At 29.1% G+C, this 11,306-nt stretch overlaps 3 protein-coding genes across 6 annotated transcripts; 2 read left to right on the forward strand and 1 right to left on the reverse strand.

The window, feature by feature from the left end:
* Window positions 1-33: 33 nt before the first annotated feature.
* Window positions 34-1,974, reverse strand: LOC127063979 (glutaminyl-peptide cyclotransferase). The gene is made up of 6 exons (XM_050994405.1): window positions 1,662-1,974; window positions 1,368-1,511; window positions 1,013-1,282; window positions 768-929; window positions 467-692; window positions 34-364 (listed from the first exon to the last, which is right to left on the reverse strand). Exons 1-6 carry the CDS (start codon window positions 1,755-1,757, stop codon window positions 213-215), a joined length of 1,050 nt encoding a protein of 349 aa, XP_050850362.1. The 5' UTR covers window positions 1,758-1,974; the 3' UTR covers window positions 34-212.
* Window positions 1,975-2,329: 355 nt separating this feature from the next.
* LOC127063972 (protein vav) lies at window positions 2,330-6,887 on the forward strand. Of its 4 annotated transcripts, none has more exons than XM_050994381.1 (9): window positions 2,330-2,624; window positions 2,958-3,461; window positions 3,534-3,602; window positions 3,785-3,911; window positions 4,662-5,027; window positions 5,116-5,436; window positions 5,534-5,938; window positions 6,031-6,302; window positions 6,389-6,887. In XM_050994381.1, the coding sequence occupies exons 2-9, from the start codon at window positions 3,052-3,054 to the stop codon at window positions 6,744-6,746; spliced, it is 2,328 nt and encodes a 775-aa protein (XP_050850338.1). In that variant the 5' UTR covers window positions 2,330-2,624; window positions 2,958-3,051; the 3' UTR covers window positions 6,747-6,887. The 4 variants fall into 4 exon arrangements, with proteins under 4 accessions (XP_050850338.1, XP_050850339.1, XP_050850336.1 ...); XM_050994382.1 differs by having other exon boundaries at window positions 4,665-5,027; XM_050994379.1 differs by lacking the exon at window positions 3,785-3,911 and adding an exon at window positions 4,229-4,418.
* A 2,199-nt stretch (window positions 6,888-9,086) lies between these two features.
* On the forward strand, window positions 9,087-11,047 carry LOC127064161 (plancitoxin-1). Its single transcript, XM_050994796.1, has 7 exons — window positions 9,087-9,268; window positions 9,349-9,526; window positions 9,613-10,123; window positions 10,210-10,312; window positions 10,392-10,530; window positions 10,611-10,830; window positions 10,903-11,047. The coding sequence occupies exons 1-6, from the start codon at window positions 9,159-9,161 to the stop codon at window positions 10,749-10,751; spliced, it is 1,182 nt and encodes a 393-aa protein (XP_050850753.1). The 5' UTR covers window positions 9,087-9,158; the 3' UTR covers window positions 10,752-10,830; window positions 10,903-11,047.
* The last annotated feature ends 259 nt before the right edge of the window (window positions 11,048-11,306 follow it).

Consider the following 11,306-nt stretch of genomic DNA (forward strand, 5'->3'; position numbering starts at 1 on the left):
TAATCTTTTGATCGTATATACAATAAGTACATATTTTTGTATACAGATATCAATTTATTACATTTCTCTCTCCCTATCTTTCTTTTTCTAATATTATATAAATAACTAACATTAAGTGTCTTTTTTTAATAGATATACTAGTATATTCTAGTAATATAATTGACACCCATGTTCATATTACTACTGTGTACAGTTATAGTAAAAAATGTCTATCATACATTGATATGTAAATATGAAGCAATAAATGCTCTTAGAATTCTGTTAATGTTCTCTGTTGTTTTCATATCTATATTACTGCGATTATCTCCTGGTTTATGCCAAAAAATTGGAAATGGATATGGTATCAAATGTAGAATTGGAACATCTGAAAGAAAATGAAGAATTATAATAATTTGTAGGAATAATAGAGAGTAATTAAACATAAAAAGAAAACAAGAAAAGAATAATATTTATAAGTTTATTATACCTTTTTTCAAAAAAGGAATGTGATCATCTTCTATATGTGCCAATATAGAATATGGTTGAAAGTATTTCTGTTTTGATTTCTCATAGGAATAATTTTCGAATTTTCTCAAATCAGCTAAGCTATTTTCAAGGTTAATAAGTAACGAGTACCATCTTTGAGTATTTTCAAAATAATTATAAAATGTTGGATCAGAAGCTCCTATCAAATCTAAAAGTACTAATATATCCTGAAACAAGAAAGAGAATAAAATCACAATTGTATATATAGCCCATTGTATGATCAGTTGTTATTGATAATATACCATTTTATCAAGTTCAGAAACATTAATATCTCGTATAAGTGTGGTACGTTCGTTATGCCACTTTTCTGCTAAATGTCTTGCTCCATAGATGGAGTCCTTTGGACCCCAAGATTTAAAAGCTTCTTCTCCATCAAAGAAAATAAACATTAAACTCACATCTTGCTAAAAAGTAATAATGTTTTGAAGAAAAAAAAAATATCTCCGAAAACAATTATTTCATAAAAAAAGAAAATAATTAAACATACATCTTTAATAGACTTTAGTTGTTTATCCATGACAGTAGCAATATTGATCATTTGAGCACATGGTACTGCACTATCTGTAGCACCAACAAAGTCTCCTTCCTTGGTATATTTTGAATCGAAATGACAAGCTAATGATAAATACCTTGTAGCATTTGGATTCAATTTTGCAATTATATTCTCAAATTGAATTTTTCCAAATATAGGTGTTACATCTTCAAAAATATCTGATTCTACAGTCCAATTAAGATCACTCATAGTTTTTGTAATATACTATAAAAAAATAGCACAATATATTAACATTTTATATAAAATGCTTATAATTTTTCTTTATACAATATTGAGATTTTGTACTTACATCTTTCACTTTTTTATGTTGAGGACTTCCTACAATTCTGACAATGCAAATGTTATCTAATACATGTTCCATATTAGTGATATTTGACATATCAGCAAGTGTGACAATTTGTTCATTTGTTAAAGATATTGGTTCGTGATAATACTGTAATTGTTAGGAAATAATGATTTATAATATTTTGTTAAATAATATACCTTATACATAATGTATAAGAAAAATAATAGTGTACAAGGAAAAAGTAAGATCGAATTATTTTTAAATTTCAAAGAAAAATATTTCAAATATATTGCATACCTTCTCTCTGTGAAATGGTACATTTTGCGAAATAATCTCGTTAAATATACATGGTATAATAATTATCAAAAACACGCACGAAGCAAAGTAAAACATATTAGAATTATTATAAAATATGTTTTAAATCGAGTGCAACAAAAATATGCCACATATCAAACCGTCTTCGAAGAATGGAATACACGACATCGTTGGCCTATGTAACATTAGTAATTGTCTGATTGGTCCATTTTATAACGTAGTTGATAACTAGTGTAGTTTCGACATATCTACATGAAATAAAAAGATAATTTTTTTCTAATCAATTCCTCATTTTTTAACGATGATCATACTGGCAAATTAATTTATTTAAATTAATAGAAAATGTATATTATTTTATTCGTCGAGAGGAACAGGCCTATATCAGAAAAAAAAAAACAGAATATTTTACACACTTATTTTTATAACATTTGTATAATTCTTTTACATATATTATGATTTATTTTAAATAACCTTGAGTCCGGATAATAATAATATATTCTTAAAATAAAAGAAATGCCTTTTTTTTTATTTGGAATTTTTTAAAATTAAATTATATGTTCATCTAAATATATTGTTTTTTGTATTAGTTCAATAATCGAATACTCGTAAGTATTTGATCATATTAAAATCGAGCTATCGATTGTAAAAATGTGAAATATCAATATGGCAGCTACGGTCTGATAGGTTGAACGTCGTAATGTTACGACTATGAAGAAATAGCGTGTTTTGTGAAAAGCTACACGCGTATTAAAATCTTCAATTTACGAAATGTTTTACAGTAATGTCATTACTGATTAAGTTTTACAAACTATACAAGCCTCATTAAATACGAAGCCAAAGAAATAAGGCAATGGATTTAACTTTAATAACGCACAAAACGGAGATTAAAGGTTGAGAAAAGATAGTAGAGAGGAAAGCATTCACAATTCCCTCCGACGAACGGAGGTACGCCTATGAAAAATTATCATTCATCATGAAAAATTAAAAATTTTATTGTTAGTTTCTATAGTTTATATTATTGATATTTTTCTTTATAAGAAATTCATTCGAAAAGATTTTTCATTATCATTAATATGTCATATGATTTTTCAATTACATGTTATCACCTCATAATGCTATTAAAGTAATAAAGTTAGTATTTTTTTTTAATATTTTAATGTGTTTGTAGTTCCACCTTATTTATAAAAATCTCACAATATAATGCTATCAATCCTTCAATCTTCTGTATGTTAATTTCTTTAATTCTTCATCCTTTCTTACTTTGTTCTTTCATAATAGAAACAGAAGAAATGCTGACTTCAAAAAACTACAATATTATATGTTAAGAAGAAATTAATTTTGCACATATATTAATTCTATAAAAAGCAAGAAAATGAGTAGATCAGATTGTGCAACTGATGTAGGAAGCGGCTGGCGTGAATGTGCCAAATGGTTAACAAGATGTGGAGCATTACGAGCTGATCACAAAGCCAATTGGCCAAATGCAACACCGTTTGATCTTGCTTACACATTAAGAGATGGAGTATTACTCTGTAATTTATTAAACACTGTAGATTCAGGATGCATAGATATGAAAGATGTGAATCAAAAACCACAAATGGCACAATTTTTATGTTTACGAAATATAAAAGTATTCCTGTCTGCATGTTCCACTATTTTCGGATTATCAGATTCCGACCTCTTCGAACCTTCTATGTTATTTGATTTATCCAATTTTCAACGTGTACTTTGTACATTATCTGCTTTATCGAATTGTCATCGTTTAAGGCAAAAGAGTATTCCGTAAGTTTTCGATTTTTACTTTTATTTTTTAACATAGTTATTTTATTTTAATTTGTAATATCTCTATTACAGAGGTTTCTCAGTAGGCCATAGTCGATCTCAAGAAGATATTTATAAAGATTTGCAAAGTGCTGGTGTAGGGTAAGTGTCTGAATACTATAAATTTTAATATATATGATTACAAGACTTATGTTCATTACGATGATCAAAATATAGTAGACATTAAAATAAAACTATAAGTAATTAAATTCTTAAAAATTGGTGCAAATCTTTTGGCATTTTTTAGCTAAGTAGATTTGTAGTAATTTTGTTAATGAATTTAGCCCCACGGCAGGAGTGGTGGCGTTTACCATAAAGCCTAGGCCTATGGACCTAGGTGAGTCTGAAGTTTATCAGGAATTGCTCTGTTTTTCAACTCCCCCTCAACACGACTGGCCTTCTACAGAGAAGGTATATGTCGTTTTGTATCCTGAAAATTTAATACGCAATTTAAGAAAAGTTCCAGTCATCACAATTCCTTATGAGCCAATTTGAAAAAAAAACAATAGTGTGATGCAATTACTATACATTATTATCATTCATAATGTGATACTGGTACTATTTCAAAATACTTATCCAACTTGATATATGGCCATGAATGTTTTTAGTTTATGTTTAAACTTTTTAGTAACATTATCATACCCTTCATAGCTTAAGAGTGTCCAAAAAAATTAAGCTATGTTATGATGCATAGATAGTGCATGGCTATTTACATTTCTGTATAAAAGGCGCGAAGATGAAGGTCGTCGCAGAAGGTTTAGAAGGAGAGAGGGAGATGAAGCAGGTGGAGGAGGAGACAATGATGACTCTGTAGGAGAAGAAGATGGTTATGGAGCTTATTGCAGTCATGCTCAAAGTGAAGAGATCTATCAGGACCTTTGTAGTTTACACCTGCCACCTCCTCCATCTGTTGTTCAGGTTATTATTTTGTTATGCTTTCCTATGATTTTTATACACAGTGTATATTCATTATATCCTTTCCTTGGCAAATATCAAACAATATTTTTAACACAAATAATATTCATATATGTATATGCATACGTTATTTGAAATTGTTGTGTTCATTATTAAAATTAACAGTATTAGCTATTTTTATATTTTTTTAATCATTCATTTGTATATAATTATTATATATTGCTTTACAATTCAACAAACATAAAGCAGGGTGGTGCAATATCAGGAGGAGAAAAGAGAGACTATGTTATTCAAGAACTTGTAGAGACTGAAAGAAACTACTCGGATGTTCTTAACAGTTTATTAAAACATTTTGCGAGACCGCTCTCGTCATTGTTAAGACCTGAAGATTCCGCACGAATATTTTTTGGTATAAAAGAATTGTCCGAAATCCATGCTGGCTTCCATAGTCAACTTCGTAAAGCAAGAAACGGAGCTGCCTTAGCTCAAGTTTTCCTCGATTGGCGAGAAAAGTTTCTTATTTACGGAGATTATTGCGCAAATCTTACGCTTGCACAAAATACGCTACAAGAAGCATGTGTGAAAAACGAAGTTTTTAATCAGGAGGTCATAGTAAGTTTTTTTTTTTAATTTGATATATTTATTATATATATATAATCTCTTTTTATTTGTTTATTATATATATATTTTTTTTCTATAGAGATGCCAACAAGATTCCAATAATGGTAAATTTAAACTACGTGATATACTTTCTGTACCAATGCAGAGGGTGCTAAAATATCATTTGCTGCTTGATAAGTTAGTGGAAGAGACTCCTAGGGATTGGCACGAAGATCGACGTCAATTAAATGAAGCGAGAGAAGTTATGGTAGATGTAGCACAGTATATAAACGAAGTCAAACGTGATGCAGACACATTAGATATCATAAAAGATATAGAAGCATCGATAATTGATTGGGACGTACCTGAAGATGCACAATTAAAAGATTACGGACGTTTGTTAAGAGATGGAGAGCTTAAGGTATATATCTTTTATATATCTTTGCAAATATACAAGAAAGTTAACATCGCAAACTATTATCAGAATTAACAACGATTATTTTATCAAATTCTTTTAGGTGAAAGCTCATGGTGATCAAAGAATAAAAGCCCGTTATGCATTTGTTTTTGAGCAAATCATTCTAATTTGTAAAGCAGGAAGAGGTGATCAATATTGTTATAGAGATTTTTTACGTTTAGATGATTATAGACTCGAGGATCATACGGGAAGACGAACTCTTGGCCGAGATTCACGTTGGTCTTATCAATGGTTACTTGTGCATAAACAAGCTTACACTGCATACACCTTATATGCAAGGACAGAAGAACAAAAGCAAATGTGGATTAAAGCCTTGCAAGATGCGATGGATAATGTAAATCCTGCTGCGTGTCGAAATACGAATCATAAATTTAAACTTACAACGTTTGATACTGCACGTAGTTGTCAACGTTGCGGTCGATTCCTTAAAGGCTGTATATTTCAGGTAATAATATTTTGCTTGTCTACAAAAAAAATATATATAGTACTTTTTTGTTACTATTTCTTTTATCTTACATTTCTGCTTTTCTCGTATAGGGTTACAGATGTGAAGTGTGTCGCCTTGCTGTACACAAACAATGTATTGCACATTCAGGACGTTGTATGCCAATACCACCTCCACCTCCACCACCACCACCCTTACCTTGTGAAAGAGCACTTTCTGCGAAACTTTGGTTTGTTGGAGAAATGGGACGAGACACGGCATCTAATAAACTTGAACCTCGTGAGGATGGCACATATATGTTAAGAATAAGACCAGCTGGTCAACCTCGGCTTAAGCATGAAACTAATTATGCATTAAGTATCAAGTAAGTTTTATATTTATTGTGTCTGTTATTCTGAGTACATAACTTAAGATACGCGAATGTATACAATTTTTATTTCATTTTATTAGGGCCGATGGTGCAGTAAAACATATTAAAATATTCAAACGTGATGTAGATGGTGCAGATCTCTATTATCTTAGTGAATCTAGATTTTTTAAGAGTGTCGTCGAACTTGTAGAATACTATGAACGCGCTTCATTAGCAGAGAATTTTGAAAAACTGGATCAACGATTATTATGGCCTTTTCGTCGCGTATTAGCCAAAGCACTATTCGATTTTCATGGTAGTGAACGTAATCAATTGAGTCTTCGACGTGGATGCAGAGTTGTTGTTTTAAGTAAAGAAGGTGATGCCAAAGGATGGTGGAAGGGAAAGATAGGTGATCAAGTAGGATTTTTTCCTAAGGAGTATGTCGAGGAAGAATAATAAAAATGCGACAGTAATAATTCTTCTTTATGTCGCAATTATCTTATCGTGCAATCATAAATTGAGTGAAATATATTTTGAAGAGATAGAAAAAAAAAAGAAACAAAAAAGTCAAAAAAAAAAAAAAAATGAAAAGAAAAAGCAAAATGAAATATACCATGACGTTTACATCGTGCAAAGCACCTTGTAAAATAATATTTTCGATGTTAATCTTACTGGCTAATAATTTTCTTTAATATTTGATTCTCTCTTCGATTCACAATCAATTAATTTACACATGAAGATATTTATACATATGTATATATATACGTATATACATAGTGTGATATACTGTACGTACTCATTCTTCTAGAATACTTTTCTTTTACTTAGACGATGACAAATAACTGTTTTTTGTTCGCGTCTGTTTTTAGTTCGAGAATGGCAGGAGAAAAGAGGCAAAAAGTCGATAGCGAAATTATAATAATTTCTTTTTTACTCGTTCTTTATTTTCTTACTAATACTTTACTTACCAAACTTTCGTCCGCTTATCTATTTTTTCTAACTAAGTAGATCTCGCTCAATCAGTATACGCTTTTGGCATTAATCTTTCATATTTGACAATTCATAAGCTTTTTTTTTATACATTACAAAATTTTTTTAATTAACTTATTGATTTTTTATCAGTTCTCAAAGCATTGCTTTCATGCCTAATAACTTTTTAATGACCCTTAGTACTCTTCTTCTGCCTCTTATAATTTTTTTTAATAATTTTTTTTAAACTTAGTTATCTGTTGTTAATCATCTTTTCATTTCTCGATCCAACCGTCCTACTCGTACTACCTATCTTTTATATGCTTTCTGGGATCCATGATAATATATGTATAATCATTTTTCGATGGCCACGTATTTTATTTTATCATTTTATCGATTTTACTTTTGGGAAACTGTAAAATAAACTTCCACTCGTATTCTTTTATTATAAAAAAAAAAAAAAAAAAAAAAAAAAAGAAAAGAAAAAAAAACATTCCAATTTTAAATTTCTCATATGGAGAGCATTATATAATTTCAATATATATATATATATATACACACATACACTGTGTGTGTGCGTGTATGTGCGTGCGTGCGTGCGCGTCTATGTGTAATGATCAATAGATTGTTGTTTGATTTAAAACAGAAAGATTTGAGAGGAAAAATTTCCTTATCTCAGTAAGCTATAGTATACAGTTTAGATAATAGGTGCAAACAAAATTTGCGGCGCCTTAGCAAATTCTTACATCCGTAATCCATGAAATACAAGAATTATTCTCAAACGAGAAATATAACAAAGTGGTCACTGATTTAAATGTTCTATGTATGTATGTATGCATATATGAAAATAGCTTCATGTTTAAATTCTATCACGTATGCAAGTTCTGTAATATGAATTATAATTACTAGTTCTCTTCTAATAGGATCATTTTGATTAGTATTAGAAAAAAAAAAAAAAAGAAAAGAAAAAAAAAACAAGACCTTTATGCGAAAAGGGAGTTGTTTCTTGAAATTAAACGTTCATAAAATATGCAATTTTTAGGAAAAATAATGGATTTTGTGAACATTTATATATTCAAGATAATTTTCCTTTGCATTTTCTTTTTTTCCTTTAAAATCTAATTGTCAATTATTAATTGTACATATTGTGTTCTCATACAGCTAATTAAAGCTTAACTACATATGTATTCTCACATACATACGTAGTTGCAGTATCCATATATATTTTATTGTAGGAAAGAAATTAGCTGTAATATTTTTTTAATGGTTAGAAAAATTCTCGATCGTGCCAATAAGAATAATCAATAAAGTTTACATTTTATTGAGTTGTTATAAAACGTTTTTGACATATCTTTCATTTCCCTTTATACCTTATATCTATATATCTAATAAAGTGTCTATTAAGTCTATATTAATTGCAATATAGATTTTGTATTTAAAACAATATATTAACATTAATTTTACGCTATATATATTATATTGAAAATATCGAAAAAATATTACATTACATACGATTTTTATATACATACAAACGTAAGTATATATATGTGTCATTATCAAATACTATTTAAGAGTAATTTTCTCTAAAAGTGCAAGCCTATTTTTATGATCTAAAAATATAATATCGCCGGAAATAAGATTGACAAGTATAGTAGATCCTAGTTTTATCAGCGGTTGGTAATAATAGATTCTTATTTTACTAATTGTTGTAATAATACATTCATGCTTATTGACCGTCGATAAAGTAGATTCCTTATCATGCAAGTAATTCATTTTTTGTTCATATTTGTCGGTGAAGTCATACATGCGTCGAAAGAAACATGGCGACTAACAGCCTTAGCAATTGACATAAAAACATGATATGTATTTGAACTGTTTTTTTTTAAGTTCACAGATAGAATGAATTTTTTAGTGTACATAATATTTTTATATATAAGTAGTGTAAAATATAGTGTAGGTATAAAAAACGGACTAGGATGTAGAGATAATGAAAATAGGTTTGTTGATTGGTATGTATCTAATTTTGTTTTCGTCGAATTGTCAGATTCCTTTGAATTAATAAGATATATAATTTTATTAATTACTTTAGGTATGTGTTGTATAAAATTCCAAAATTATCACATAGCAGTAATCCTTTAATAAGAAATGGATCTGCTTACATGTATATAACAAGTGATACTGTACACAAGGAATGGGATTTATCTATCAAAGATATAGGAGATAAAACTTCTATACCAGGAAATACATTAGCTTCATTGTACAATGATGTAAATATTTTAATAGATATCTTTATATTTTTTATATAAATAGACAAAGGTATTTAAGTTAATTCAATACTATATGTTATTTGTAGAATATAGCTGAAAATTTATTATGGATTTTGTATAATGATGATCCACCAAATAGTACAGTAGTTGGAAAGTATGGTCATGCAAAAGGTATAGTAGCAGCTGATCATAATCAAGGATTCTGGATGATACACAGTGTTCCAAATTTTCCACCAATACCTAACAAAGGCATAAGTCCACAACATAAAATTACAGATGATAGATTGACAGTAGATAGTCTTTCATCTAATTCTAAATATAGTTATCCAACATCAGGACATGTTCGTGGACAAAGTTTTTTATGCATTTCTTTTAAAGCTAATCAGTTGGATATAGTTGGTCGTCAATTAATTTACAGTCAAATTATAGTTTATAGAAAGAATCTTCCAAAGGAATTAAGCAGTCAATATCCTACTCTCACGGATGCTGCTAATCAGATTCGTATTAAAAATCCTCCATACAGTAATAAGGAGGTAATAAAGTCGTCAGCTTCATTGGAATTTGTCTCTTTTGCTAAATCTGATAAATGGCAAAAAGGTATATAAATGTATATAAATAAGTATATATATATATTACTTTTTTAAATATATTTCTCATTGATAATACAATTTCTGTCAACGTAGATCTCTACAGCGACCTCGTAGCTCCGCAATTAAGGAGCAACTTATTTGTAGAATCATATTTAAATGGACCAGGTAAATTAAACTCCAACTGCCATGGTTTAGAGTAAATATTTGTTTTTCTATTGAAATGCAATGATACAATAACGAGAGATAAACATATATTGAAGTTTATACATTTTTAGGGTGCATAATATTAAATCAGTGAAACTACAAGCAGCAAATATTCAGTTTACAAGTACACAGGATCATTCTAAATGGGTTGTAACAATGGATAATAAAAAAAATAAGTCTTGGGTTTGCATTGGGGACATCAACAGGGCTGTAAATATATCAACCATAATATTATATATTTGCAGGATAACAAGTTATTCACATTTCTAATAATTTTATCATTTTTGTAGAATACTCAGTACAATCGTGGCGGTGGCACGGTTTGTTTGAATTTGTTTTATCTTTGGAAGAATTATCGTGACTCTATTAATGATGTAGAGCCGTGTCCTAAACGCAGTATATTTAAAAAAATTAGCTCTTGGTTTGGATGACTTGGAAGTATCGCATATTATATTTTTAATAAAATATTAACATCAATAACACTGCTACTCGTACACTTATTAGATCATGGTATAGTATAGTATTGTCGATAAAGTTGTAATCTATCTTTGAAACTGTTATTAATGCAGATATCATTTGTAGGTTAAACTCCAGCGGTAACTCATATGGTAAAGGAGATTTCTAACGGACAAAAATCAATTTTTTGTATAACACTTAGTTTAGAATTAGTTTGAAAGATAAATATGATTATACGATATAATAAAACATTAACATCATGGAAACAAAATTTATCAGTGTTCTTGATAATTTTGTACGATGATTAAAACTTTTAATAGTTATTTGGTATTTGCTTGCAAAGAGAAGCTAGAGGTAGATCGGATATATGCTCGTTATGCAAATTATATGAAACTCGAATGATGTATATTAGAGTACGTACCAGCTCTAAACCTTCATCGTATTCGTCGTATTTGGAGTTACGTATGCTCCGCTACGTCTACTACGAAATATGATGTGAAGCCCTCCACGCTACTTTAATATTGCCTAAT

This window comes from Vespula vulgaris, chromosome 5 (assembly GCF_905475345.1).
Source record: "Vespula vulgaris chromosome 5, iyVesVulg1.1, whole genome shotgun sequence".
Classification (NCBI taxonomy): Eukaryota; Metazoa; Arthropoda; class Insecta; order Hymenoptera; family Vespidae; genus Vespula; species Vespula vulgaris.